Source organism: Pituophis catenifer, unplaced genomic scaffold, assembly GCF_029215685.1.
Source record: "Pituophis catenifer annectens isolate HBS135680 unplaced genomic scaffold, rPitCat1.0.hap2 SCAF_2, whole genome shotgun sequence".
Taxonomy (NCBI): Eukaryota; Metazoa; Chordata; class Lepidosauria; order Squamata; family Colubridae; genus Pituophis; species Pituophis catenifer.
In genome coordinates this window covers 14792546-14814727 of record NW_027256882.1, presented here as the reverse complement: position 1 = coordinate 14814727, position 22182 = coordinate 14792546, and the positions used below count along the sequence as shown (strand labels likewise).

Sequence of the window (22182 nt, the reverse complement as noted above, 5' to 3'; positions counted from 1 at the left end):
CCACAGGTGGCACACGGAGCCATATCAGTGGGCACGCGAGTGTTGCCATAGCTCAGCTCCAGCATGCATGTGTGCGCCAGCCAGCTGATTTTTGGGCCTTTTGGTCCCACCGAAAGTTGGGAAATGGGCTGTTTCCGGCCTCCAGAGGGCCTCCAGGGGGGGATGAGGAAGGCTGTTTTTGCCCTCCCCAGGCTCCAGAGGCTTTCTAGGAAAGGGTGAAAAACAAGCCTACCGGGCCCACCGGGCCATCACATGCTAAAAGCGGGGGGGTGGCGCGCATGCACACATGCGCAGAGGCGGGGCGCATTGAATTATGGGTATGGGCACACACGTGGGCGACCTCCCCACGCTCCCCTAGCTTTTGGCATGCGACGGCAAAAAGGTTAGCCATCACTGTACTAGGATCTCCTGCTTTAGCAGGGGGTTTGACTAGAAGACCTCCAAGGTACCCTTCCAGCTCTATTCTGATTGATCCCTTAACCGATCCCTGCTTTGTGACGGAGACTGGAGAATAGGCGCCCCCCCCCCCCCCCCGGCTCTTTGGGCCCCGAGATAATCTGGGATTTGTGGGTTATCAACTCTGATCGCGGCGCTTTTTGTGGAAGACAAAAGTTTCCTGCTTTTCCACTAACAAGCAAAGCTGAACCAGGGCTTCCGGAGTCGGGAAGGATACGGGGATGCAGGAGATCAGCTAGTCGCCCCTCCGTCAAAAAACTCCGGTTGCGTGGCTAAAGCCTACAACAGCCATTTCCAGATGGGTCGGACTAGGAGGTCCATGGTGCGCTTGACAGGGCAGGATCACATGCCTATCGCCCTCCCAGATGCGTCTGCAGGACTGACTCCCGACACAGAGGAATGGACAGACGTGAGGATCCACACCAGACAAGCAAGACACCACAATATAAACTTGAGAGCAAAGCCCACTCTTTAGGAACACTGATGATGTTACCTAGTTGGGTCATGAAACGTCTTAAAGCTCCAAGGACCCCTCATGTCATCCTTGAGCTACAATATAACATGAATATAAACTGAGAGCAAAGCCCACTCCTTACCAGCCCTGATGATGTTACCTAGTTGGGTCATGAAACGTCTTAAAGCTCCAAGGACCCCTCATGTCATCCTTGAGCTACAATATAACATGAATATAAACTGAGAGCAAAGCCCACTCCTTACCAGCCCTGATGATGTTACCTAGTTGGGTCATGAAATGTCTTAAAGCTCCAAGGACCCCTCAAGTCATCCTTGAGCTACAATATAACATCAGTATAAACTGAGGGCAAACTCCACTCCTTACCAGCCCTGATGATGTTACCTAGTTGGGCCATGAAAGGTCTGCAAGAAAACAAGCCAGCTCAGAGAGCCCCAAGGACCCCACACGTGAGGATCTGTCTGGATGCAGAGCGCGGGCATGCAGGCAACTCCGGGGTTCAGCATCGCCCCCACACCCCACGGGGAAACCCCTCACTTTAGGTCCCTCGCCCCCTCCCCCCCCCGCTCCTTTCTGATTGTGGGGGGTGGGAAGCCCTGTCCACCCCCAAGGATCGCGGGAGGGGGGAGGAAACCGTCCTTCCCCTCCTTAGCCGCGCCTCTCCAAGGGCGCCTTTGCCCGGCCCACGCGTGGGGCGAGGAAGGGGGCAGGCGGAGCCCCGCGAGTGCCGCTTTCGCTTTCACCGCGCCGGAGAGAGGAAGTGGCGGCGATGGCGCTGCTGGATGTTTGCGGACTGTCCTGCGGCGACTGGGACTCGCCTCTGCCGGGAGGGGTGGCCGCCGCCGGACCCCGCCAAGGGCTCCCGCACTACGCTTTCGGGGTGCGGGAGCCTCAGATGGCGGTGCTCCCGGGGATGCAGGTGGGGCCGCGGAAAGTGCCGGGCTTGGGAGGGAGGGAGGGCGCACCCAAGGAGTGGATTTTGACACGTGGGGCAAAGGGCATCTGAGCATATGCAGAGTGCTGCCCCCCACCCCACCCCTCGATGAATTGTTTGGCGCGGTGCCCAGAATGGGACGTCAATCTTCTCGGGAGAGAAATTCCCCCCCCACCCCCAAATTTTAAGCGGCCGGATAATGATGGGGCGAAGGACGGGGACGGGGACGGGGGGCTTGGGCCCGATTCTGAGCCCCCCGGGGAGGGTTGTATGTGTGTGTGTGTGTGGTTGTGAGTCTGTGACTCTGTATGGTTGTGCTCCCAGGGGGCACCCAGAGAACGGCGGTTGGGACATGCGGCAAAGGGCATCTGAGCATATGCAGAGTGCTGCCCCCCCAACCCCTCGATGAATTGTTTGGCGCGGTGCCCAGAATGGGACGTCAATCTTCTCGGGAGAGAAATCCCCCCCCCGAACACCAAATTTTAAGCGGCCGGATGATGTTGGGGCGAAGGACTGGGACTTGGGCCCGATTCTGAGCCCTGGGGAAGGTTGTGTGTGTGTGTGTGTGTGTGTGTGTGTGGTTGTGGGTCTGTGACTCTGTGTGGTTGTGCGGCCGGACGAAAGAAGGAGGGAGGGAGGGGGGCACCCGGAGAACGGCTGTTGGGACATGCGGCAAAGGGCATCTGAGCATATGCAGAGTGCTGCCCCCCACCCCACCCCTCGATGAAATGTTTGGCGCGGTGCCCAGAATGGGACGTCAATCTTCTCGGGAGAGAAATTCCCCCCCCCAACCCTAAATTTTAAGCGGCCGGATGATGATGGGGCGAAGGACGGGGACGGGGGGGGGGGGCTTGGGCCCGATTCTGAGCCCCCCGGGGAGGGTTGTATGTGTGTGTGTGTGTGGTTGTGAGTCTGTGACTCTGTGTGGTTGTGCACCCAGGGGGCACCCAGAGAACGGCTGTTGGGACATGCGGCAAAGGGCATCTGAGCATTTGCAGAGTGCTGCCCCCCCCCAACCCCTCGATGAATTGTTTGGCGCAGTGCCCAGAATGGGACGTCAATCTTCTCGGGAGAGAAATTCCCCCCACCCCCACCCCCAAATTTTAAGCGGCCGGATGATGATGGGGCGAAGGACGGGGACTTGGGCCCGATTCTGAGCCCTGGGGAAGGTTGTGTGTGTGTGTGGTTGTGGGTCTGTGACTCTGTGTGGTTGTGCGGCCGGACGAAAGAAGGAGGGATGGAGGGAGGGGGGCACCCAGAGAACGGCTGTTGGGACATGCGGCAAAGGGCATCTGAGCATATGCAGAGTCCTGCCCCCCCCCACCCCTCGATGAAATGTTTGGCGCGGTGCCCAGAATGGGACGTCAATCTTCTCGGGAGAGAAATTATCCCCCCACCCCCAAATTTTAAGCGGCCGGATGATGATGGGGCGAAGGACGGGGACGGGGGGGGGGCTTGGGCCCGATTCTGAGCCCCCCGGGGAGGGTTGTGTGTGTGTGGTTGTGAGTCTGTGACTCTGTATGGTTGTGCACCCAGGGGGCACCCAGAGAACGGCTGTTGGGACATGCGGCAAAGGGCAACTGAGCATATGCAGAGTGCTCCCTTCCCTCGCTCGTCCCCCTGGCCGCATTGTTTGGCTTGGTGGCCCAGAATGGGACGTCGACTTTCCTCCGGGCAGCAGTTTTGTCTGGAGTGAAATTCCTCCAAAAACTTTTAGCGGCCGGATGACGGGAGGAGGCGAAGGAAGGTGGGCGGGGGGGGGGGGGGGGGAAAGGAGACGACTTGGGCCCGATTCTGAGGCCCGGAAAGGGGCTTTGCTCGGCCGCCTCCCGCCCTTTTCCCACTGGAAGGCAAAGGAAGGGCCGGCCTTGGCTCAGGTTTGGGGCCAAGGGTTGTGTGGTTGTGTGTCTGTGTGGTTGTGAGGCCGGATGAAAGAAGGAAGGAGGGAGGGAGGTGCACCCAGGGAGTGTTTTTTGAGACATGAGGCAAAGTGCATCTGAGCGTATGCAGAGTGCTCTCCCCCTCCTCGCCCTTCTCGTTCTGGTCTGTTGCCAAGAATGGGACATCAGCCTCCTTGGGGCACTAACCCCCCCTCCAAAAAAAAGCTTTTAGTGCTGATGTGGAAAAGTAAGAGGGGGGGCTTTGGCCCAATTCTGGAAGGGGAAGGAAGGGCCAAACTTTGGCTCAGGTTGTGGGTCTTTGTGTGTGTGTGGTTGTGCATGTGTGCCAGAAGAAGCTGCTCATCCCAGGGGTGAAATCCAGCAGGTTCTAACAGGTTCTGGAGAACCGGTAGCAGAAATTTTGAGTAGTTCGGAGAACCGGCAAATGCCACCTCTGGCTGGCCCCCGAGTGGGGTGGGAATGGGGATTTTGCAATATCCTTCCCCCAGGAGTGGGGAGGGAATGGGGATTTTGCAGTATCCTTCCCCTGGAGTGGGGTGGGAATGGGGATTTTGCAGTATCCTTCCCCTGGAGTGGGGTGGGAATGGAGATTTTGCAGTACCCTTCCCCTGCCACGCCCACCAAGTCACAGAACCGGTAGGGGAAAATTTTGGATTTCCCCCCTGGTTAATCCTGCTGGCAGGAGGGTCTCCTGCATCCCATCTCCATCCTCATCGGGGACCCTTCCTCTCTCCCCTCCCCCCTTCCTTCCCCCGCAGCCCGCCGAGGTCATGAAGAGCCTCTCGGAGAGCAGCGGCTCCCGGTTCGAGCCGGTCCACGGCACCACCACACTGGCCTTCACCTTCCAGCACGGAGTCATCGTGGCCACCGATTCCCGGGCGTCCGCCGGCAGCTACATCAGTGAGCAATTCTGTGGTTTCAAGAAGAAGGGGGCGGGATGGGAAATCAAGTCCATCTGTTGTTGGCTATTGTGTTTTCTTCCAGCCAGACTGAGAAGTAAAACTTCTCTTGGAGAGAAGGCAGATCCCCGGGGACTTTACTGGTCCTTGACTTACGGCTACAGTTGAGCTACTGTTGTTAAGCGAGGCATTGGTGAAGTGAATTGTTTCCTGATTTAACATTTTTGTTGAGTGATAAAGAGATTCTTGCCACAGTTGTTAAGCGAATCACTGCAGTTGATCAGTTAGTAACCTGGTTGTTAAGTGAATCTGGCTTCCCCGTGGACTTCGCTGGTCCAAAAGGTCACAAAAGGGGATCACAGGTGACCCCGGGGCACTGCAACGGTCATAAATATGAGCCGGTTGCCAAGTGTCTGAATTTTGATCACCTGATCATAAAGATGCTGCAAAGATTGTAAATGTGCTAGACGATTTATTCTGATGGAGGAACGGAGCGGAAGGACTGAAAGAACTCCTCCACTATCCAGTTAGAACTGAAGAAGCTTCTTGGATGAGAAGAGAAACATCTTCAGGGAAAAAACGAAGTCCAGCTGCCTTTTGAAAAAGTCTGGTAGAGTTTTTTTCAGGCTAACAAATACGTCCTTGGAGGAACATCTGACGGCTGTGGCCAGGGGGACTTTTTGTCAGGTTTGCCTGATCCGCCAGTTGCGGCCCTTTCTTGATCGGGATTCCCCGCGCACAGTCACTCATGCCCTCGTCACCTCTCGCCTGGATTACTGCAACGCTCTCTACATGGGGCTCCCCTTGAGGGGCACCCGGAGGCTCCAATTGGTCCAGAATGCGGCCGCGCGGGTAGTCACGGGAGCCGCATGGCGCTCCCATGTAACACCTCTCCTGCGTGAGCTGCACTGGCTCCCAGTGGTCTTCCGGGTGCGCTTCAAGGTGTTGGTTATCACCTTTAAAGCGCTCCATGGCACAGGACCTAGATATCTTTGAGACCGCCTGCTGCTACCGACGGCCTCCCATCGACCCATGCGCTCCTACAGAGATGGCCTCCTCGGGGTGCCATCAGCCAAATAATGTAGGCTGGTGACCCCCAGGGGGAGGGCCTTCTCTATGGGGGCACCTACCCTCTGGAACCAGCTGCCCCCAGAGATAAGGAGAATCCAAGACCTCGGTGCCTTCCGCCGTGCTCTTAAAACTTTCTTTTTTCAGCAAGCCGGGCTGGCTTAACACTTTTAAATGTTTTTAATTGGTTTGTCATTGTTTTTTTTAATTACGGGGCCAAATTTATATATATCTTTTTAATAGTATTTTAATGTTTGTAGTCTATGTTTTTATTTGGCTGTACACCGCCCTGAGTCCTCAGGGAGAAGGGCGGTATATAAATTTGATTGATTAAATAAATAAATAAATAAATAATAAATAATAAATAATAAATAATAAATAAATAAATAAATAAATAAATAAATAAATAAATAAATAAATAAATAAATAAATAAATAAATAAATAAATAAATAAATAAATAAATAAATAAATAAATAAATAATAGGCTTTGTGCCACTGTAGCTCACTCCATCAGATGCAGCTTAACTCCTCCAGATGCAGTTGGCAAAAGCAGATAAATGCCTTTTTATAAAATCTGTTGTGTTCCTTCTGATTTGTGGTGGGGTAAAATGTCCTGCTAAGCTGCCGAACAGCAGTGCTAAGTGGGCCTCATCTGTTCTTCTCGTCTTCCTTCCTTGCCTCCTACGCAGGTAGTTTGCTGTGCAACAAGGTGATTGAAATCAACCCTTACCTGCTGGGCACCATGTCTGGATGCGCGGCCGATTGCCAATATTGGGAGCGTCTCCTGGCCAAATATTGCAGGTAAGGATCTGATGCTGGTGCTTCATTGGCTGCACCTGGACAGCCATCGGTCAGAAATAATATAGGCTCTCCTGCTTGAGCAGGGGGTTGGACTAGATGACCTACAAGGTCCCTTCCATCTCTGTTCGTTCTATTCTATTCTAAGAATAGAATAGAGTAGAACAGAACAGAACAGAACAAGCTGGAAGGGACTTTGGAGAGCTTCTAGTCCAGCCCCCTGCTCAAGCAGGAGAACCTATACATGTGATGGCGAATCTATGGCACGCGTGCCACAGGTGGCATGCGGAGCCATATCAGTGGGCACGCGAGCTCAGCTCCAGCGCACATGTGCGCTCCGGCCAGCTGATTTTCGGGCCTTCCGGGCCGACCAGAAGTTAGGAAACAGGCTGTTTCCGGCCTCTGGAGAGTCTCCGGGGAGCGGTAGGGAAGGCCGTTTTCGCCCTCCCCAGGCTCCTAGAAAGACTCTGGAGCCTGGGGAGGGCGAAAAAATGGGCCTACTGGGCCCACTGTGCCATCATGTGCCAAAAGCGGGGGGAGTGCAGGTGGATCACGCGTGCATGCATGGGGGGGGCGCATAGAATTATGGGTGTGGGCACGTGCGTGCGCGACCCCCCCACACTGCCCACGCTTTTGGCACATGATGGCAAAAAAGTTAGCCATCACTGACCTATACCATTCCAGACAAGAGACTGTTCAGTCTCTACTTAAAGACGTCCAGTGATGGAGCACCCACAACTTCTGGAGGCAAGCTGTTCCACGGGTTATGTATTTTTCAGACTATAAGACACACTTTTTTTGTCTCCCAAAAGGGGGCAAAAATGTCTGTGCATCTTATAGACAGAATATTGCCAAAGCCCTACCCACCCGCCAGCCATTTTTTTGACTTCTGCACACCCTGTTTTCGGGCCTTTTTAAACCTTTTTAAGGCCTTTTTTGGCCCATTTTTGAGGCTTTTTTGGCCTGTTTTTGAGGCTTTTTTGGCCTGTTTTGGGGGCTTTTTTGGCCCATTTTCGAGGCTTTTTGGGCCTGTTTTTGAGGCATTTGGGGCCCATTTTTGATGCTTTTTTCAACCTCTTTTGGGGCCTGTTTTTGAGGCATTTTGGGCCCATTTTTGATGCTTTTTTCAACCCGTTTTTGGGCTTTTTCTGGCCTGTTTTTGAGGCTTCTTTTAGCTCATATTTGGGGCTTTTTTGGCCAAAAAAAGCATCAAAAACGACCTCAAAAAAGGGTCAAAAAACCCTAAAAAACTGGCCAAAAAAGCCCCCAAAATGGGCTGAAAAAAGCCTTGAAAATGGGACCAAAAAAAAGCCCTGGAAACAGGCTGAAAAAAGACTGGAAAAGGCCTGAAAAAAGGTAGTCCATTTGTTGTTTTCCTCTTCTAAATTTAGGTTCGTCTTATAGTCTGAAAAATACAGTAATTGTCCTTCCTGTTAGGAAATTTAGTTTCCAAACATTGTTTCTTGTCCTGCCTTCCGGTGCTTTGGAGAATAATTTGGGCCCCTCTTTGTGGCAGTCCCTAAACCTGCTAATAATCCATAGCCATCTTTCTGTGGGTCCTCACTGACCAGACTGAGTTAAGAAAATCAAGGACAGCGTCAGTAAAAACCGAGCAGACAATGAGAAATTATAAGCTTCACTGTCAAATGAGTGCCAGCCACACACAGTGATTTGGGGATGAAGACTCTAGACAAGGGTGCCAGGAGCTGCCCTTTGGAGATACGGGTAGGGGCAAGACAAAAAGAGCCTTGATAGTACAGTGGTCTAAGGCACCCTGTTATTAAGCTGGTTATTAAGACCAGCTGCCTGCAATTAATGCAGGTTCGAATCTCGCCAAGGCTCAAGGTTGACTCAGCCTTCCATCCTTTCTAAGGTAGGTGAAATGAGGACCCAGTTTGTGGGGGCAATAAGCTGACTTTGTACAAATATACAAAAGGATGAAGGCTATTGCTGAGCACATTGTAAGCCGCCCTGAGTCTCCGGAGAAGGGCGGCATATAAATCAAATTAAAAAAAAAAAGGCAAAAGAAATCTGATTGTAGTACAGATAGTCCTCGACTTACAACATTTAGTGACTGTTCAACCTTATAACAGCACCAAAAAAAGTAACATCAACATTTTCGCACCTACAACCATTGCAACATTCCCTATGGCCACGTGATCAAAATTCAGACACTTGACAATTGATTCATATTTATGACGGGTGCAGCGTCCCGAGGTGATGCGATCCCGTTGCCACTTTCTGACCAGCAAACTCAAGGGGGAAGCCAGATTCACTTAACAACCGTGTTACTAATTTAACAACTGCGGTGATTCGCTTAACAACCGTGGCAAGAAAGGGTCATAAAATGGAGCAAAATTCACTTAACAACTGTCTCACTTAGCAATTGACATGTTGGGTTCGATCGTGGTCGTAAGTCGAGAACTACCTGCGGACATTTAATTTAAATTAAGTTCCTTTGATCAGATGATTGCTGTTGCCTTTAACATTTTCCCTACCGTTAGATTAAAGATGGCAATTTGATGGGAATGTTCAGGGAGGCCCTAAAAAGCCCACCAAAGCTTTGGGTCTCTCTTTGGGCACCCTTGGCTCAGTGTAAACGCAGAGGGATCCTGGAACCCTTCCTCTTATACAGGGAATCCGATGGGTCCATTGTGGTCAGACAGAGCCTGAAGGCCTGGGGAGATACAGAAATATCTGGGGACATGGAGTAGGAAGACAGACCCTCTTCCTTTGATTCTGCCTGCCTTCTGCCCTCCCAATGCAGACTCTACTTCCTTCGGAACAAGGAACGGATCAGCGTCTCGGCTGCCTCCAAGCTCTTGGCCAACATGCTGGTTGAATACCGGGGCATGGGTCTCTCGGTGGGCAGTATGGTATGCGGATGGGACAAGAAGGTAATTGCTGGCAGGGAGGGAGGGAGGGAGAACAGACAAGCCAGGGGAGGGTGGGAAGGGAAGGGGATGGGAGGGGAAGGGAAGGAAAAGAAGGGAGGGGAGGGGAGGGAAAGGGAGGAGGAGCTGAGGGAGTTGAAGCGCCGGAAAAGACGCCTAGAGAGTAGTTGGAGGGCCAGTCTTTCTGAATCTGACCGGACACTGGTAAGATCTCATATTAGGAATTACCTAGTGGCGATAAAAGCAGTGAAATGTAGCTATTTTGCTGCTCTTATTGCATCATCAGATAATCACCCAGCCGCCCTGTTTAGGGTGACCCGCTCCCTGCTCCACCAGGAAGCGCGGGAGGACCCCTTGGAGGGTAGAGCCGAGGATTTTGTTCAATATCTGTATGACAAAATCACTCAGATTCGGGAAGATCTGGACTCTGACTGGGTAGTCTCAGGGGGAGCGACTGGGGCAGGTCTTGAGAATGTTATCTGGGATGAGTTTGATCCTGTGACCCCTGAGGACGTGGACAGGATTCTGGGTAGACTGAATGCGACCACTTGTTTATTGGACCCGTGTCCCTCCTGGTTAGTGTTGGCTTCTCGGGAGGTGACACGAGGCTGGTTCCAGGGGATTATAAATGCTTCGTTGGGTGAGGGTGTCTTTCCTGCCGCCTTGAAAGAAGCGGTGGTGAGGCCTCTCCTCAAGAAGCCTTCCCTGGACCCGGCAATGTTGGTAAATTATCGTCCGGTCTCCAACCTTCGTTTTGTGGCGAAGGTTGTTGAGAGTGTGGTTGCGCAACAGCTCCCCCAGCACCTGGATGAAATGACGTATCTGGATCCGTTCCAGTCGGGCTTCAGGCCCGGGTACAGCACGGAAACGGCATTGGTCGCGTTGGTTGATGATCTCTGGAGGGCTCGGGACAGGGGGTGCTCCTCTGTCCTGGTCCTGTTAGATCTCTCAGCGGCTTTTGATACCATCGACCATGGTATCATGCTGCACCGGTTGGAAGAGTTAGGGGTGGGAGGCACTGTGTTGCGGTGGTTCTCCTCCTTTCTCTCTGACCGGTTGCAGTCTGTGTTGACAGGGGGACAGAGGTCGACCCCGAGGCCCCTCATATGTGGGGTGCCGCAAGGGTCGGTCCTCTCGCCTTTCCTGTTCAACATTTATGTGAAGCCGCTGGGCGAGATCATCCGTGGTTTCGGGGTGGAGTACCATCAGTACGCTGACGACACCCAGCTGTACATCTCCACCCCGGATCACCCCAACGATGCCCTTGAAGTGATGTCCCGGTGCCTGGAGGCCGTACGGATCTGGATGGGGAGGAACAGGCTCAGGCTCAATCCATCCAAGACCGAGTGGCTGTGGTTTCCGACGTCCCGATATAGTCAGTTGACCCCATCACTGACTATTGGGGGCGAATCATTGGCCCCCACAGAGAGGGCTCGCAACTTGGGCGTCCTCCTGGACTCACGGCTGTCTTTAGAAGAGCACTTGACGGCCGTGACCGGGAGGATTTTTTATCAGGTTCGCCTGATTCGCCAGTTGTGTCCCTTTCTGGATCGGGACTCGTTACGCACGGTCACTCATGCCCTCGTCACCTCCCGCCTGGACTATTGTAATGCTCTCTACATGGGGCTCCCCTTGAGGAGCACCCGGAGGCTCCAACTGGCGCAGAGTGCAGCCGCGCGGGTGGTAATGGGAGCGACATGGCGCTCCCATGTAACACCTCTCCTGCGCGAGCTGCACTGGCTCCCGGTGGTCTTCCGGGTGCGCTTCAAGGTTTTGGTTACCACCTTTAAAGCGCTCCATGGCTTAGGACCTGGTTATTTACGGGACCGCCTACTACCACCAATAGCCTCCCACTGGCCAGTACGCTCTCATAGAGAGGGACTCCTCCGGGTGCCGTCAGCCAAACAGTGTCGACTGGCGGCCCCTAGGGGGAGAGCCTTCTCTGTGGGGGCACCTACCATCTGGAATGAGCTCCCCCCGGAGATACGGAGGATCCCGGATCTGCGCTCCTTCTGACATGCTGTGAAGACCTTTTTATTCCATCAGGCGGGCTTGGCCTAATTTCTTCCCTTTATAAATATGTAAATTTTAATCTGTTTTTAAATTATTGGGGTGTTTTAATCTGTCTGGGCCAAAATGATTTAATTTGATTTTATCTGGTTTTTAAATTTTTTGTATTTATGTATTTTATTGTTGGCTGTTCACCGCCCTGAGTCCTTCGGGAGTAGGGCGGTATACAAATCAAATAAACCTAAACCTAAGTCAAGGGGAGGGAAAGAGAAGGGGAGAGGAAGGGAAGGGGAAGGGAAAGAGAAAGGGGAAGAAAGGGAAGGGGAAGGGGAGAGGAATGGAAGGGAAAGGAGACTCTTTGAAGTATTCTAGCAAAAAATCAAAAGAAGGTTTGGTTTTTAGACATTAGCTTCAGAAAAGAGAGTTGGGGGTTATCTGATACCCCAGAATTGTGAAAAGTGTGGCCCACACACAGCCTAGGTCAATCATGGCGAAGTGCCGAAAAGGTTGCGCCAGTGGAGGGCTGCTCCCGGTTCGGTCCGGTTCTTGCGAACCGGTAGTAATGGCGGCGGGAGGGTCTGCTCATCTGCCCCGACATCATCATATATAATCTGTGCATGCGCAGAAGCACACACCCATTGTATAAATATACAAAAGTATGAAGGCTATTGCTTAACGCATTGTAAGCCGCCCTGAGTCTCCGGAGAAGGGCGGCATATAAATCAAATTTAAAAAAAAAAAAAAAAAGTAGAACCCACCCCTCGGTTGCATGCAAGGGTGAAATCTACTTAACTTCCCAACCAGTCAGGTGCATGCTTGGACCCCATGTGCATGCGCAAACCACTCTATGCATGTGCAGAGGATAAAAAACAGGTTAAAACCGGGAAGTAACACCGGGCGAGTGGGTGGAACCTTGCGCCGCCATCGCTACCAGTTCTCCGAACCACCAGTCTCCATCACTACCGGTTTGGTCGAACCGATCCAAACTGGGAGCATTTCACCCCTGGTTGCGCAGAAACATCACATGTGCACGCCCTCGTCAGGGCTGCACTCCAGAAAAGCCAAATTTATAGCTTCTCGCGCGCATGCATGCCCGATGATCAGCTGTCTGGCATGCATGCACAGGCCGGTTTTCGGGACTGCTGCGTGCGCAAAGGGATCGCGCTCTGGAAAAGCCGAACTTCTGGGTTCTGGCACGCATGCGCACCCGACAATCAGCTGGACGGCACACATGCGCACACCGGTTTTCAGCACTGTTGCACGTGCGAAGGACAACTGATCGTCACGTGCACATGTGCACCAGAAACCTGGAAGATAAACAGGCAAGGTCGCGCATGCAAGGAGACACGGCTTTGCATGCCACTTTGGGCACGCGTGCCATAGGTTCTCCATCACTGGCCTAAATCATTGGGTGTTCTGCCCCAGCTCCGGATCCCAAAGAACACAGCACACACAAAGTTTGTACAAAACTTAATTTACTAAAATAACTCAGTCTTTTTCAAAACAAAGGCTGTTAATAAACTTTCTTAACAGCCTACAAGAAACCAAAGATAAAGTAATCACAATCTTACTAAGGTTGGCAGAAAGCCCAGAAGCAATTTGCAGAGAATCCAGACGCGAAGTAGAGTCAACTCAAGTTGTTCCCTACAAATTGCTTCATTCAGCGTTCCTCCTTAAATAGGCTAAGGGAGTGGCCAATTAGCCCCAAGCCTTACACTTGAGGAGACCTCCTCCAGAGGAGCTGCTCCTGCCTTTTGGCTGCTCTGCGCATCCATGCATTGAGAAGAGGCTCCTCCTCTTTGTCCTCTTCACTTAAAGGAGCTTCTGGAGGTTCTGAAGGCCCTGGCTGAATCCCTGCCTCTGGCACCACATTTTCTCCAGCCTCCTCATTGTCTGACTCGGATGCCAGCTGCACAGGCTGCTGGCACAACACCACACCAACCTCCTTGCTGTCAGAATTAGCTACAATCCGCACAGGCCGCTGACGGGCCACAACATTGGGCCCTAGAGTGAAAGGATGAGCCTTTTCAGTTTTAGGAGGGGAAAGGATTACAGGATTTTTTAGATGGATAGGATGGCTGACCAGGTCTTGTCTTGGCAGGAGTACAAAATGGTTTGCCATGGTTTTTTTCTGGACTGTTTTTTCTTTTGGGAATGTTTTATCCCGCCTTTATTATTTCTATAAATGACTTAAGGTGGCAAACATACCTAACACTCCTTTTTTCTCTTATTTTCCTCACAACAACAACCCTGTGAGGTGGGTTGGGATCAGAGAGCATGACCGGTTCAAGGTCACCCAGCTGGCTTTCATGGCTAAGGTGGGACTAGTGTCATGATAAATGCCTAACTATTACTTCTCCCTGACCACCCGGTCCTTCAAGGGTTAACTAACCACATATCCCATAATCCCTGTAACCACTCCTTACCTCTTGACCCCTCCTCCTGGGTACAAAAGGGCCAACCACATGTTCCACAGTTGATTCCAGATGTATACCTGAAAGAGAAAGGTACAAGGTCAGTGACCTCCAGTACCAACAGACCAACAATAAAACTACTGAAAAGAATTGGGCTATGTCTTTGAGTTATTGGGCTAGATCCAGTTTCTAACAAAATGGTAGCAGAGGTCGGTTGCCCATAACTCCAGACAATGACTGAACCCAACACCTATCCTGAAGAAGCAAACAGAGCACAGACCAGAGCTCTTACCAAGAAGATGGCTGAGAAGCTTGCAACCGAAGCCACAGCCATGGAGGAGACAGAAGCTGGAAGCGAACAGGACTCCAGCCTGGACTCACAATCAGATGAAGAGGGGCCATCCAAGGAAATCATCGCCCCGGAAGAAGAAACAGCACAGAAAATGAATAAATTCAAACTCTCCATCCTGAAACTGATGGAGGGAAACAGCAACAAAGAAAACCTCATCGCGGACCTTCAAAGCCTCTTCGAACAACAAGAAGCAGCGATCGAGGCCCCAAAGACCACAGAGAAAGAAAAGCCAGCAAAAAAGGGTAAGCCACCCCAACCCGATGACCCTGAGCCGGCAGAATCCATCTCCGCGCCCCCTTCCCGGCGGCCATCTTGGGACGAGCACCAGCCAATGGGAAGCCAGGATTTGAATCCCTTGGCGCGAAAATGCCCGAACCCCGAAACAGACGAGGGAGACTCAGAAAGTGACTACGAAGAGCCCAACTCTGAAAGCGACCACGAAGAGATCGCAATAACAAAAAGAAAAACGCCCACCGATCTCGAGTTGCAAAAGGCAATCGAGACCATCACCGCTGCCCTAGGCTCTGCTTTCGAGCCTCCCGCGGCACTCAATAAATCGAAGAAAAATCCCGGGGGGCACAAGAAGGCCAGGACAACCAACAGAGACCAGGCAACCGAGGCACAGCCCACAAAAAACTCCGCGCGCACCAGCAACCGGCACAAAAGACCGCCCACCTGCAGGAAAAGTCAACCGCAGGACTCGAACTCACCACCCGCTACACCGACAACGCGAGGCCCGAGGCAGAAGAGAAGGACCGGCTACTCACCAACGCCACGACACCCATCAGGCCAGTCCACGCGACCAGGGACCAGCGACCACGAGGGAGGATCAGCCGCCGCCGCCGCCATTGCCGCCGAGCCGCCGGGAGCAGGAAGTCCTCAACCTACGACCTCCGCTGCTGCCGCGCCGCCGACCCGCGAAAGTCCTCGACTTACGACCGCGTCGCCCCCTCACCTTCTGCCCTTCTTCGCCGGGGATCCGGCCATCCAGCAGTGGTGTCCACCTCAGGGAGGGATCTTCGGACCCACCGGAGGCGGGTCCAGCCTCCCACCGACGGGCCTAGGCCTAGGCCTGGGAGCTCCAGCAACAGGAACCTCACCCGATGGACTCCAGCGCGGAATGAGCTTCGCGCATGCCCAGTACCTGCCTGTAATAAGAGAAGCAAGTTACATAGATCCAAGCAAGTACAGAATGGCCACAGACATCCCAAAGCCTTATTGTGAATTTAATCACAACTTGGACCATGGACAGCTCCCCCCAGTAAGTAACCTTACTAACATTTCTGGGGCAAATTATGCCAATTTGCCAAAACTGCAGTTAGATGGGGGTAATATTATAGAGTGGAGCCAACAATTAAGAGTTGCTCTCATGAGAGAGAATGCACTGTTCCTAGCTAACAAACCTCCCCAAAAGCCCTGGTCACTGGAAATTGACTGCATTCATCACAGGGCATTTTGCATCATGTTAACCTCCATTCCATCCGCTATGTATCCATCTATTGAGGACAATCTAACTGTTTATGATATTATGCAAAAATTATGTAACCTGTTTTATAGCCAAAGCAGAGCCACCACCACTAGACTATCCAGGGAGTTCCACTCCACCAAGCATAAGGCAGGGGTCCCCATGAGTGAGCACATCTTAAAGATGAATGCTGCAAGGACAGAACTCATGCAGAGGGGGGAAATCATCACTGAAGAGAGCATGATAAGCATAATCATAAACTCTCTTGATAGCAGCTGGGACATATTCATGACCCAACTAAATAGCCTCAACATGCAATACCTCACACTAGGCTCACTGACCAGTCAGCTTGTTGCAGAGGACACCCTGAGGAGGGAACGCCAACTAGCCAAAGGGGACCCCAGACCCACAAAGAGGGTGGATTTCCAGGATAGGGCCAGGGATACCTCAGAATGTTATGCTTGTGGATCAAGGAACCACTTAAAAAAGGATTGCCCCAGGAACCATAGGGATAGGGGGCAGCACGACAGTAGAGGGGGAAGGTCACCTGAACGCAGGTACCCAAAGGAAAGGGGGCGAGGATGGTCACCCAACCCCAAGAAACACCACGAGCGCAGAGACCACTCCAGGGAGAGTAGCTCTGGCTCCATGTACGGGATCAGGCACGATGACCCAGATGACAAACACAAGATAGAGAGAAACTCATGGCTTCTAGATTCAGGGGCCACAAGTCACACTACCTGTAACCCAGAGCTGCTAGACTCACTCACAAAAATAGACTCAGAGATAAAGGTGGCAAACCAAAGCAAGGTCAGAGTAGTGGGGAAAGGAAACGTACACATCACACAGCTAGGGGACTTAAAGGAGGTACTGTACATACCAGAGATTCCCCACAATGTGCTGGCCATCACGAGGCTAACACGAGACACAAATATAGAAATAAAGTTTAAAGATGGAAAGGCACACTTGATCAAGCAGGGGAAAGAGATAGGAAAGGTAACCATACACGAGGGACTCCCCTACTTCACACCCAATGCAAGAGAGGAAGAAGGCATTGATGCCAGCACAAACCACAGGATAGATAAGTATCCAGAAACAGAGGGGGTGCAGCAGGAGGCAGGAAGTAGCCATGAGAAGACAAGCAAGTCCGTATCTATCGGCAAGCCACTGCATGATAACTGCGCCCATCTCCTCCACAGGAGACTGGGACACATAAGCTTCCCCATTGTAAAGAAAATGACGGAATGTACCGAGGGTCTCAAAGTAAAGAACTGCGAAAACTACTTGGAGTGTTCAGTTTGTAAGCGTTCTAAGATCAAGGTTAAGGCCATCCCCAGGGGATCCAAACGAACCACGGAATACCCCTTCCAATTGGTGCATATGGACTTGGTAGGGCCAATGAAACCCTCTGTAGGACATAGGAAGCGGTTCTTCCTCACGATTGTAGATGACTACACCAGGTACGGGTATGTCTACTCCCTGAGACACAAAAATGAAGTGTTCCAAAGGTTTAAAGAATTCCACAGGAGAGTAGACATGCAACACAACATGAGAATAAGGCAGATAATGACCGATAGGGGCTCAGAGTTCATGGCCAAAGAGTTCACAAGGTGGCTGAGGGAGCAGGGCATAGCGCATTACACCTCTTCACCTTTCTCCCCCTTCCAAAATGGAGTCTCAGAGAGAAAAAACGGGGTGTTGCAAACCATGATGAGATGCGCCCTGGAGGATGCTGAGATGGGGCAGCATTTCTGGTCAGAGGCATTACACTACGCCAATTACACCCTGAATAGACTGTGGTCAAGCTCTATCAATAAGACACCATACGAGATGCTATACAACAGAAAGCCCAACATTGCTCACTTACACATATTCGGCGCCCCAGCTGATGTCCACATTCCCAGGCAGCTAAGAAGAAAGGGGGAAAAATTATCAAAAAGGTTAAGGTTCGTGGGTTACGAACCGGGCACAAAGGGCTACAGATTTGTCGACAACAATAACCGTTTTGTGGTTTCCAGATCAGCCAGTTTCCACGAAAACGCAAACTGGTCGAGGGTACACTCCAATGACATCCCAACCAATAGGGTCACGTTCGAGCATGACCAAGGGGAAAGGGAGGTCAGAGAGGTCACAGGGCACAAAGCCAACCATCGCAAGGCAAGCGTCAAAGGTTGGAAAGAAGGGCACCCCTCACTGAAGATAGATGACCTAACGGATAATGAGGCAGACAACATGCAGGAAACCGAACCAACCCCCAGCAGGCCAATCAGAGGAACCAGAAACAAGCTACCAAAGAAGTTAGAGGACTACGTTATGACCATCCACAACACCCATTTCACGCCCAGCTCATATGAGGACATCCTCGGGCTCCCCCAGGAAGAAAAAGAAAAATGGATGTCTGCCATGGAGAAGGAGATGGAAAGCCTAAGGAACCTCCAGGTATACTCACCTGCCCAAGTTCCAGGGGACAAAAAACCAATAGGAACCAAATGGGTGTTCAGGGTCAAGACATTAGAGGACAACAAGGTCCTATACAAGGCAAGATTAGTCGCGCAGGGTTTCGCCCAAAGATACCCCGAAGACTATACAGACACCTACTCGCCAACCGTCAGGGCGGAGAGCGTCAAAAGCGCCCTGGTGATAGCCACCATCCTAGGCTTGGAGGTCTTCCAGTTCGACGTGCAAACAGCGTACCTGCACGCCGAGTTGGACAAAGAAATATACGTCAAGGCGCCGCCTGGATACAACAAAGGCGAGGACCAAACCTGGCTGCTGAACAAAAGCCTGTACGGACTCAAGCAGTCAGGCAAAAGGTGGTATGACTGCCTGGCCAAGGCCCTCAGATCCATGGGCTTCGAGGCCACCTCAGCCGACAAATGTTTCTTTACGAGGAGAGAAAACAACACATTCGAGGGTGTGCTCGTTTACGTGGACGACATCTTGTACATCAGCAAACACAAGGACAGATGTGACAAGTTCGCCACCGACCTGGGTAGCCACTTCTCCCTAAAGTCACTCGGGAAGATTGACAGGTACCTAGGGGTCCAAGTGATAAAAACCAACAAGGGCTTCCGCCTCTCCCAGAGAGAAAAGATCATCGAGCTGCTGTCCAAATGCAACATGTCCGAAGCAAAACCCAGCGAGACCCCCATGCAGCCTGAGTTCCTGAAGACCATGTATGAGGAATCTGAACCCTTCACAGACAACAAACTGTATAGATCAACGATAGGGTCACTGCTATACATATCCAACTGGACCAGGCCCGACATCGCCTTAGCCGTCAATCTACTGTCCAGGCATGTAAGCAAGCCCACGTTAATACACTGGAACGCCATCAAAAGACTACTCAGATACTTAAAATTCAGCGCGGATGCCCTACTCTGCCTAGAACCAGAAACATCCGAGAAACCAAAGCTAACCTGCTATGCTGACGCTGACTGGGCTGGGGACATAGGATGCAGAAAAAGCACCTCTGGCTACGTGCTACTACTCAACAATTGCCCCATCCATTGGTACACTGGAAAGCAAAAACTGGTGGCCACATCAACCACGGAAGCAGAATTTGTTTGCCTATCAAAGGCCGCAAACAATTTAGTATGGTTCGATGACCTGCTCTGCGACATCTGGGCTGAACCCTCATATCCAATAGTTATCCACGAAGACAACAAAGCAGCAATAGAGATCTCTAGGGCCGATGCCATAGGTCAGCGTTCTAGACACATTGACATTAAATACAAACACGTCAGGCAGTTTTCAGAGATAGGATTCATTAGAGCAGTACACTGTGACACAGAGGAGCAAACAGCAGATATTCTCACTAAACCCCTACCACATAAACAACATGCTTACCTAATGTCAAAAATGCGTGTTTGCTTGTAATTCATGTCTGTACTTGTGTATTTCCTGTATGTGCGCATACATTACCCCTGGTATCCAGTTAGGCATTTAGAGGGGGTTTTGTCATGATAAATGCCTAACTATTACTTCTCCCTGACCACCCGGTCCTTCAAGGGTTAACTAACCACATATCCCATAATCCCTGTAACCACTCCTTACCTCTTGACCCCTCCTCCTGGGTACAAAAGGGCCAACCACATGTTCCACAGTTGATTCCAGATGTATACCTGAAAGAGAAAGGTACAAGGTCAGTGACCTCCAGTACCAACAGACCAACAATAAAACTACTGAAAAGAATTGGGCTATGTCTTTGAGTTATTGGGCTAGATCCAGTTTCTAACAACTAGAACTCCCAGTCTCCCGGTTTCTAACATAGTCTGGTGCCTTCACCACTGTACCAAATTGGCTCTGCTTTCACTTTTACTTCTTAGTCTAACCTGGGAATTTCTTGGTGGTCTCCCATCCAGAACTAATAGAGTCCAACCAAGGATTCTCCTAGATTGGCCAGGCAGTGCTGTGGATTACTGTTAAGGTTGTGTCCTGCCGATGTTTGGAGTGTAACCCTTAACCACACCCTGGAACAAGGAGTGAAGGTGCTGCTCTCTGGCCAGGGCTGGGCTGCACAATCCCTCAGGAAAAGCAAACAAAGGCAGAGCTGCAGAGACTCACGATCCCCTCTGTTTTCAGGGCCCTGGTCTGTACTACATTGATGATGGAGGTGCTCGGCTGAAAGGCCCCCTTTTTTCCACGGGAAGCGGAAACACATACGCCTATGGAGTCCTGGACAGTGGGCATCGGCCTGACCTGAGCGTGGAGGAGGCCTACGACCTTGGCCGAAGGGCCATCTGCTATGCCACCCACCGTGATTCCTACTCGGGCGGAGTAGTAAACAGTACGTTTCCCAAGCAGCCACTTGTGACCCGGAGCATGGGGTGGGGGTGGGGGGGAATAGAGCAGTGGTGAAATTCAAATATTTTACTACCGGTTCTATGGGCGTGGCTTGGTGGGCATGGTGTGGCTTGGTGGGCGTGGCTTGGTGGGCATGGCAGGGGAAGGATACTGCAAAATCTTCATTCCCACCCCACTCTGGGACCAGCCAGAGATGATATTTGCTAGTTCTCTGAACTACTCAAAATTTCCGCTACCGGTTCTCCAGAACCTGTCAGAACCTGCTGGTGAATTCACCATTGGTGAAATCTGAACCGGTTTGCTACTGGTTCACTGGCCACGCCTGCATGCTGAGTGCCAAAAGGAGGCTTGGGAAGGTAAGTAGAACAGCAAGGAGGGGGAATCAGCTGTGGCGTATGATCTTTTAAAAACTTTTTTAAAGCATTTTTTACTACCGGTTTGGGTGAATAGGTAGTAAAAAATGCTTTTAAAAGGTTAAAAAAGAGGCTCCGACGATCACAGCTGTGGCGCGCGATCATCAGAACCTTTTTTAAAAAAAACTTTTTAAAACCATTTTTTACTACCTATCTGCCTGAACCGGTAGTAAAATAATGCTTTAAAAAAGTTTTTAAAAAAATTCCCACAATCATGTGCCACAGCTGTGATCGTTGGAACCTCTTTTTACCTTTTTAAAGCATCTTTTTACTACCGGTTCCAGAGAACCGGTAGTAAAAAAATGCTTAAAAAGTAAAAAAAAAGAAAAAGTTCTGATGATCGCACGTCGCTCAGCTGATTTTTTGAACTTTTTTTTTTATTTTTTTACTACCGGTTTGGCGAGCCAGTAGCATTTTTTACTACTGGTTCGGGAGAACCGGCCCAAACTGGTAGCATTTCACCCCTGGATTTCACCCTTGGGATAGAGGCGAATTTTGCACTGTCCCTTATTGACTTTCTGCCCGTTTCTGTGTCCTCCAGTGTATCATATGAAGGAAGATGGCTGGATCCGGGTTGGGCGGACGGATGTCAGTGACTTGCTGCAGCAGTATTCAGAGGAGAAGAAGTGAGATGGGCAGATGACCACAAGCACAGAGATCTTCTGACACTCAGGGCTGGCAGAGAGGAAACGGATGGGGGACCATCCCCACTGTCTTTTCACGGGGCAACAATAAACCGCATTTGAGCTCATTTTTCTTTTGGCTCTGATTTGTAATTTAAAAGTGTTTTGGAAGTGTAGGAATCCCCCTTCCCCGAGAATGAAATATTTGGGGGGAATATTAAAAGAGGCAGAATATTATATTTCCCCAAAGGAGAAATGGAGAAACATGTTCTTTTTTGTTGTTGTTGTTAAATAATTTTTATTGCTTTATATCACATATTCCAGTTCTATGTTGAACAGTGTGTTTTCTAGATGTCCAAAGGGTTAACATATAAACATCATCATAATCATTATAATCATATATATAAACATATATGCGATAATATCAAGTGTTATTGAAAAGTAAGAGCCTTGGTAGTACAGTGGTCTAAGGCACCCTGTTATTAAGCTGGTTATTAAGACCAGCTGCCTGCAATTACTGCAGGTTCGAATCTCGCCAAGGCTCAAGGTTGACTCAGCCTTCCATCATTTCTAAGGTAGGTAAATTGAGGACCCAGTTTGTGGGGGCAATAAACTGACTTTGTATAAATATACAAAAGGGTGAAGGCTATTGCTGAGCACATTGTAAGCTGCCCTG

The 22182-nt window shown here is 50.9% G+C and overlaps 1 protein-coding gene across 1 annotated transcript; it reads left to right on the top strand.

Moving 5' to 3' along the window:
- The first annotated feature begins 1688 nt into the window (after nt 1-1688).
- On the top strand, nt 1689-21626 carry PSMB8 (proteasome 20S subunit beta 8). Its single transcript, XM_070936335.1, has 6 exons — nt 1689-1847; nt 4522-4663; nt 6421-6532; nt 9297-9426; nt 20249-20453; nt 21425-21626. The coding sequence occupies exons 1-6, from the start codon at nt 1698-1700 to the stop codon at nt 21511-21513; spliced, it is 828 nt and encodes a 275-aa protein (XP_070792436.1). The 5' UTR covers nt 1689-1697; the 3' UTR covers nt 21514-21626.
- Nucleotides 21627-22182: the final 556 nt, after the last annotated feature.

What these genes read in the sequence shown, in the direction of transcription:
- PSMB8 (XM_070936335.1), top strand. Translation starts at nt 1,698, where the DNA reads ATGGCGCTGCTGGATGTTTGCGGACTGTCCTGCGGCGACTGGGACTCG. An exon ending in CTCCTGGCCAAATATTGCAG is followed by an intron (nt 6,533 to 9,296) that starts GTAAGGATCTGA and finishes CTCCCAATGCAG; the next exon opens with ACTCTACTTCCTTCGGAACA. An exon ending in CTCGGGCGGAGTAGTAAACA is followed by an intron (nt 20,454 to 21,424) that starts GTACGTTTCCCA and finishes TGTGTCCTCCAG; the next exon opens with TGTATCATATGAAGGAAGAT.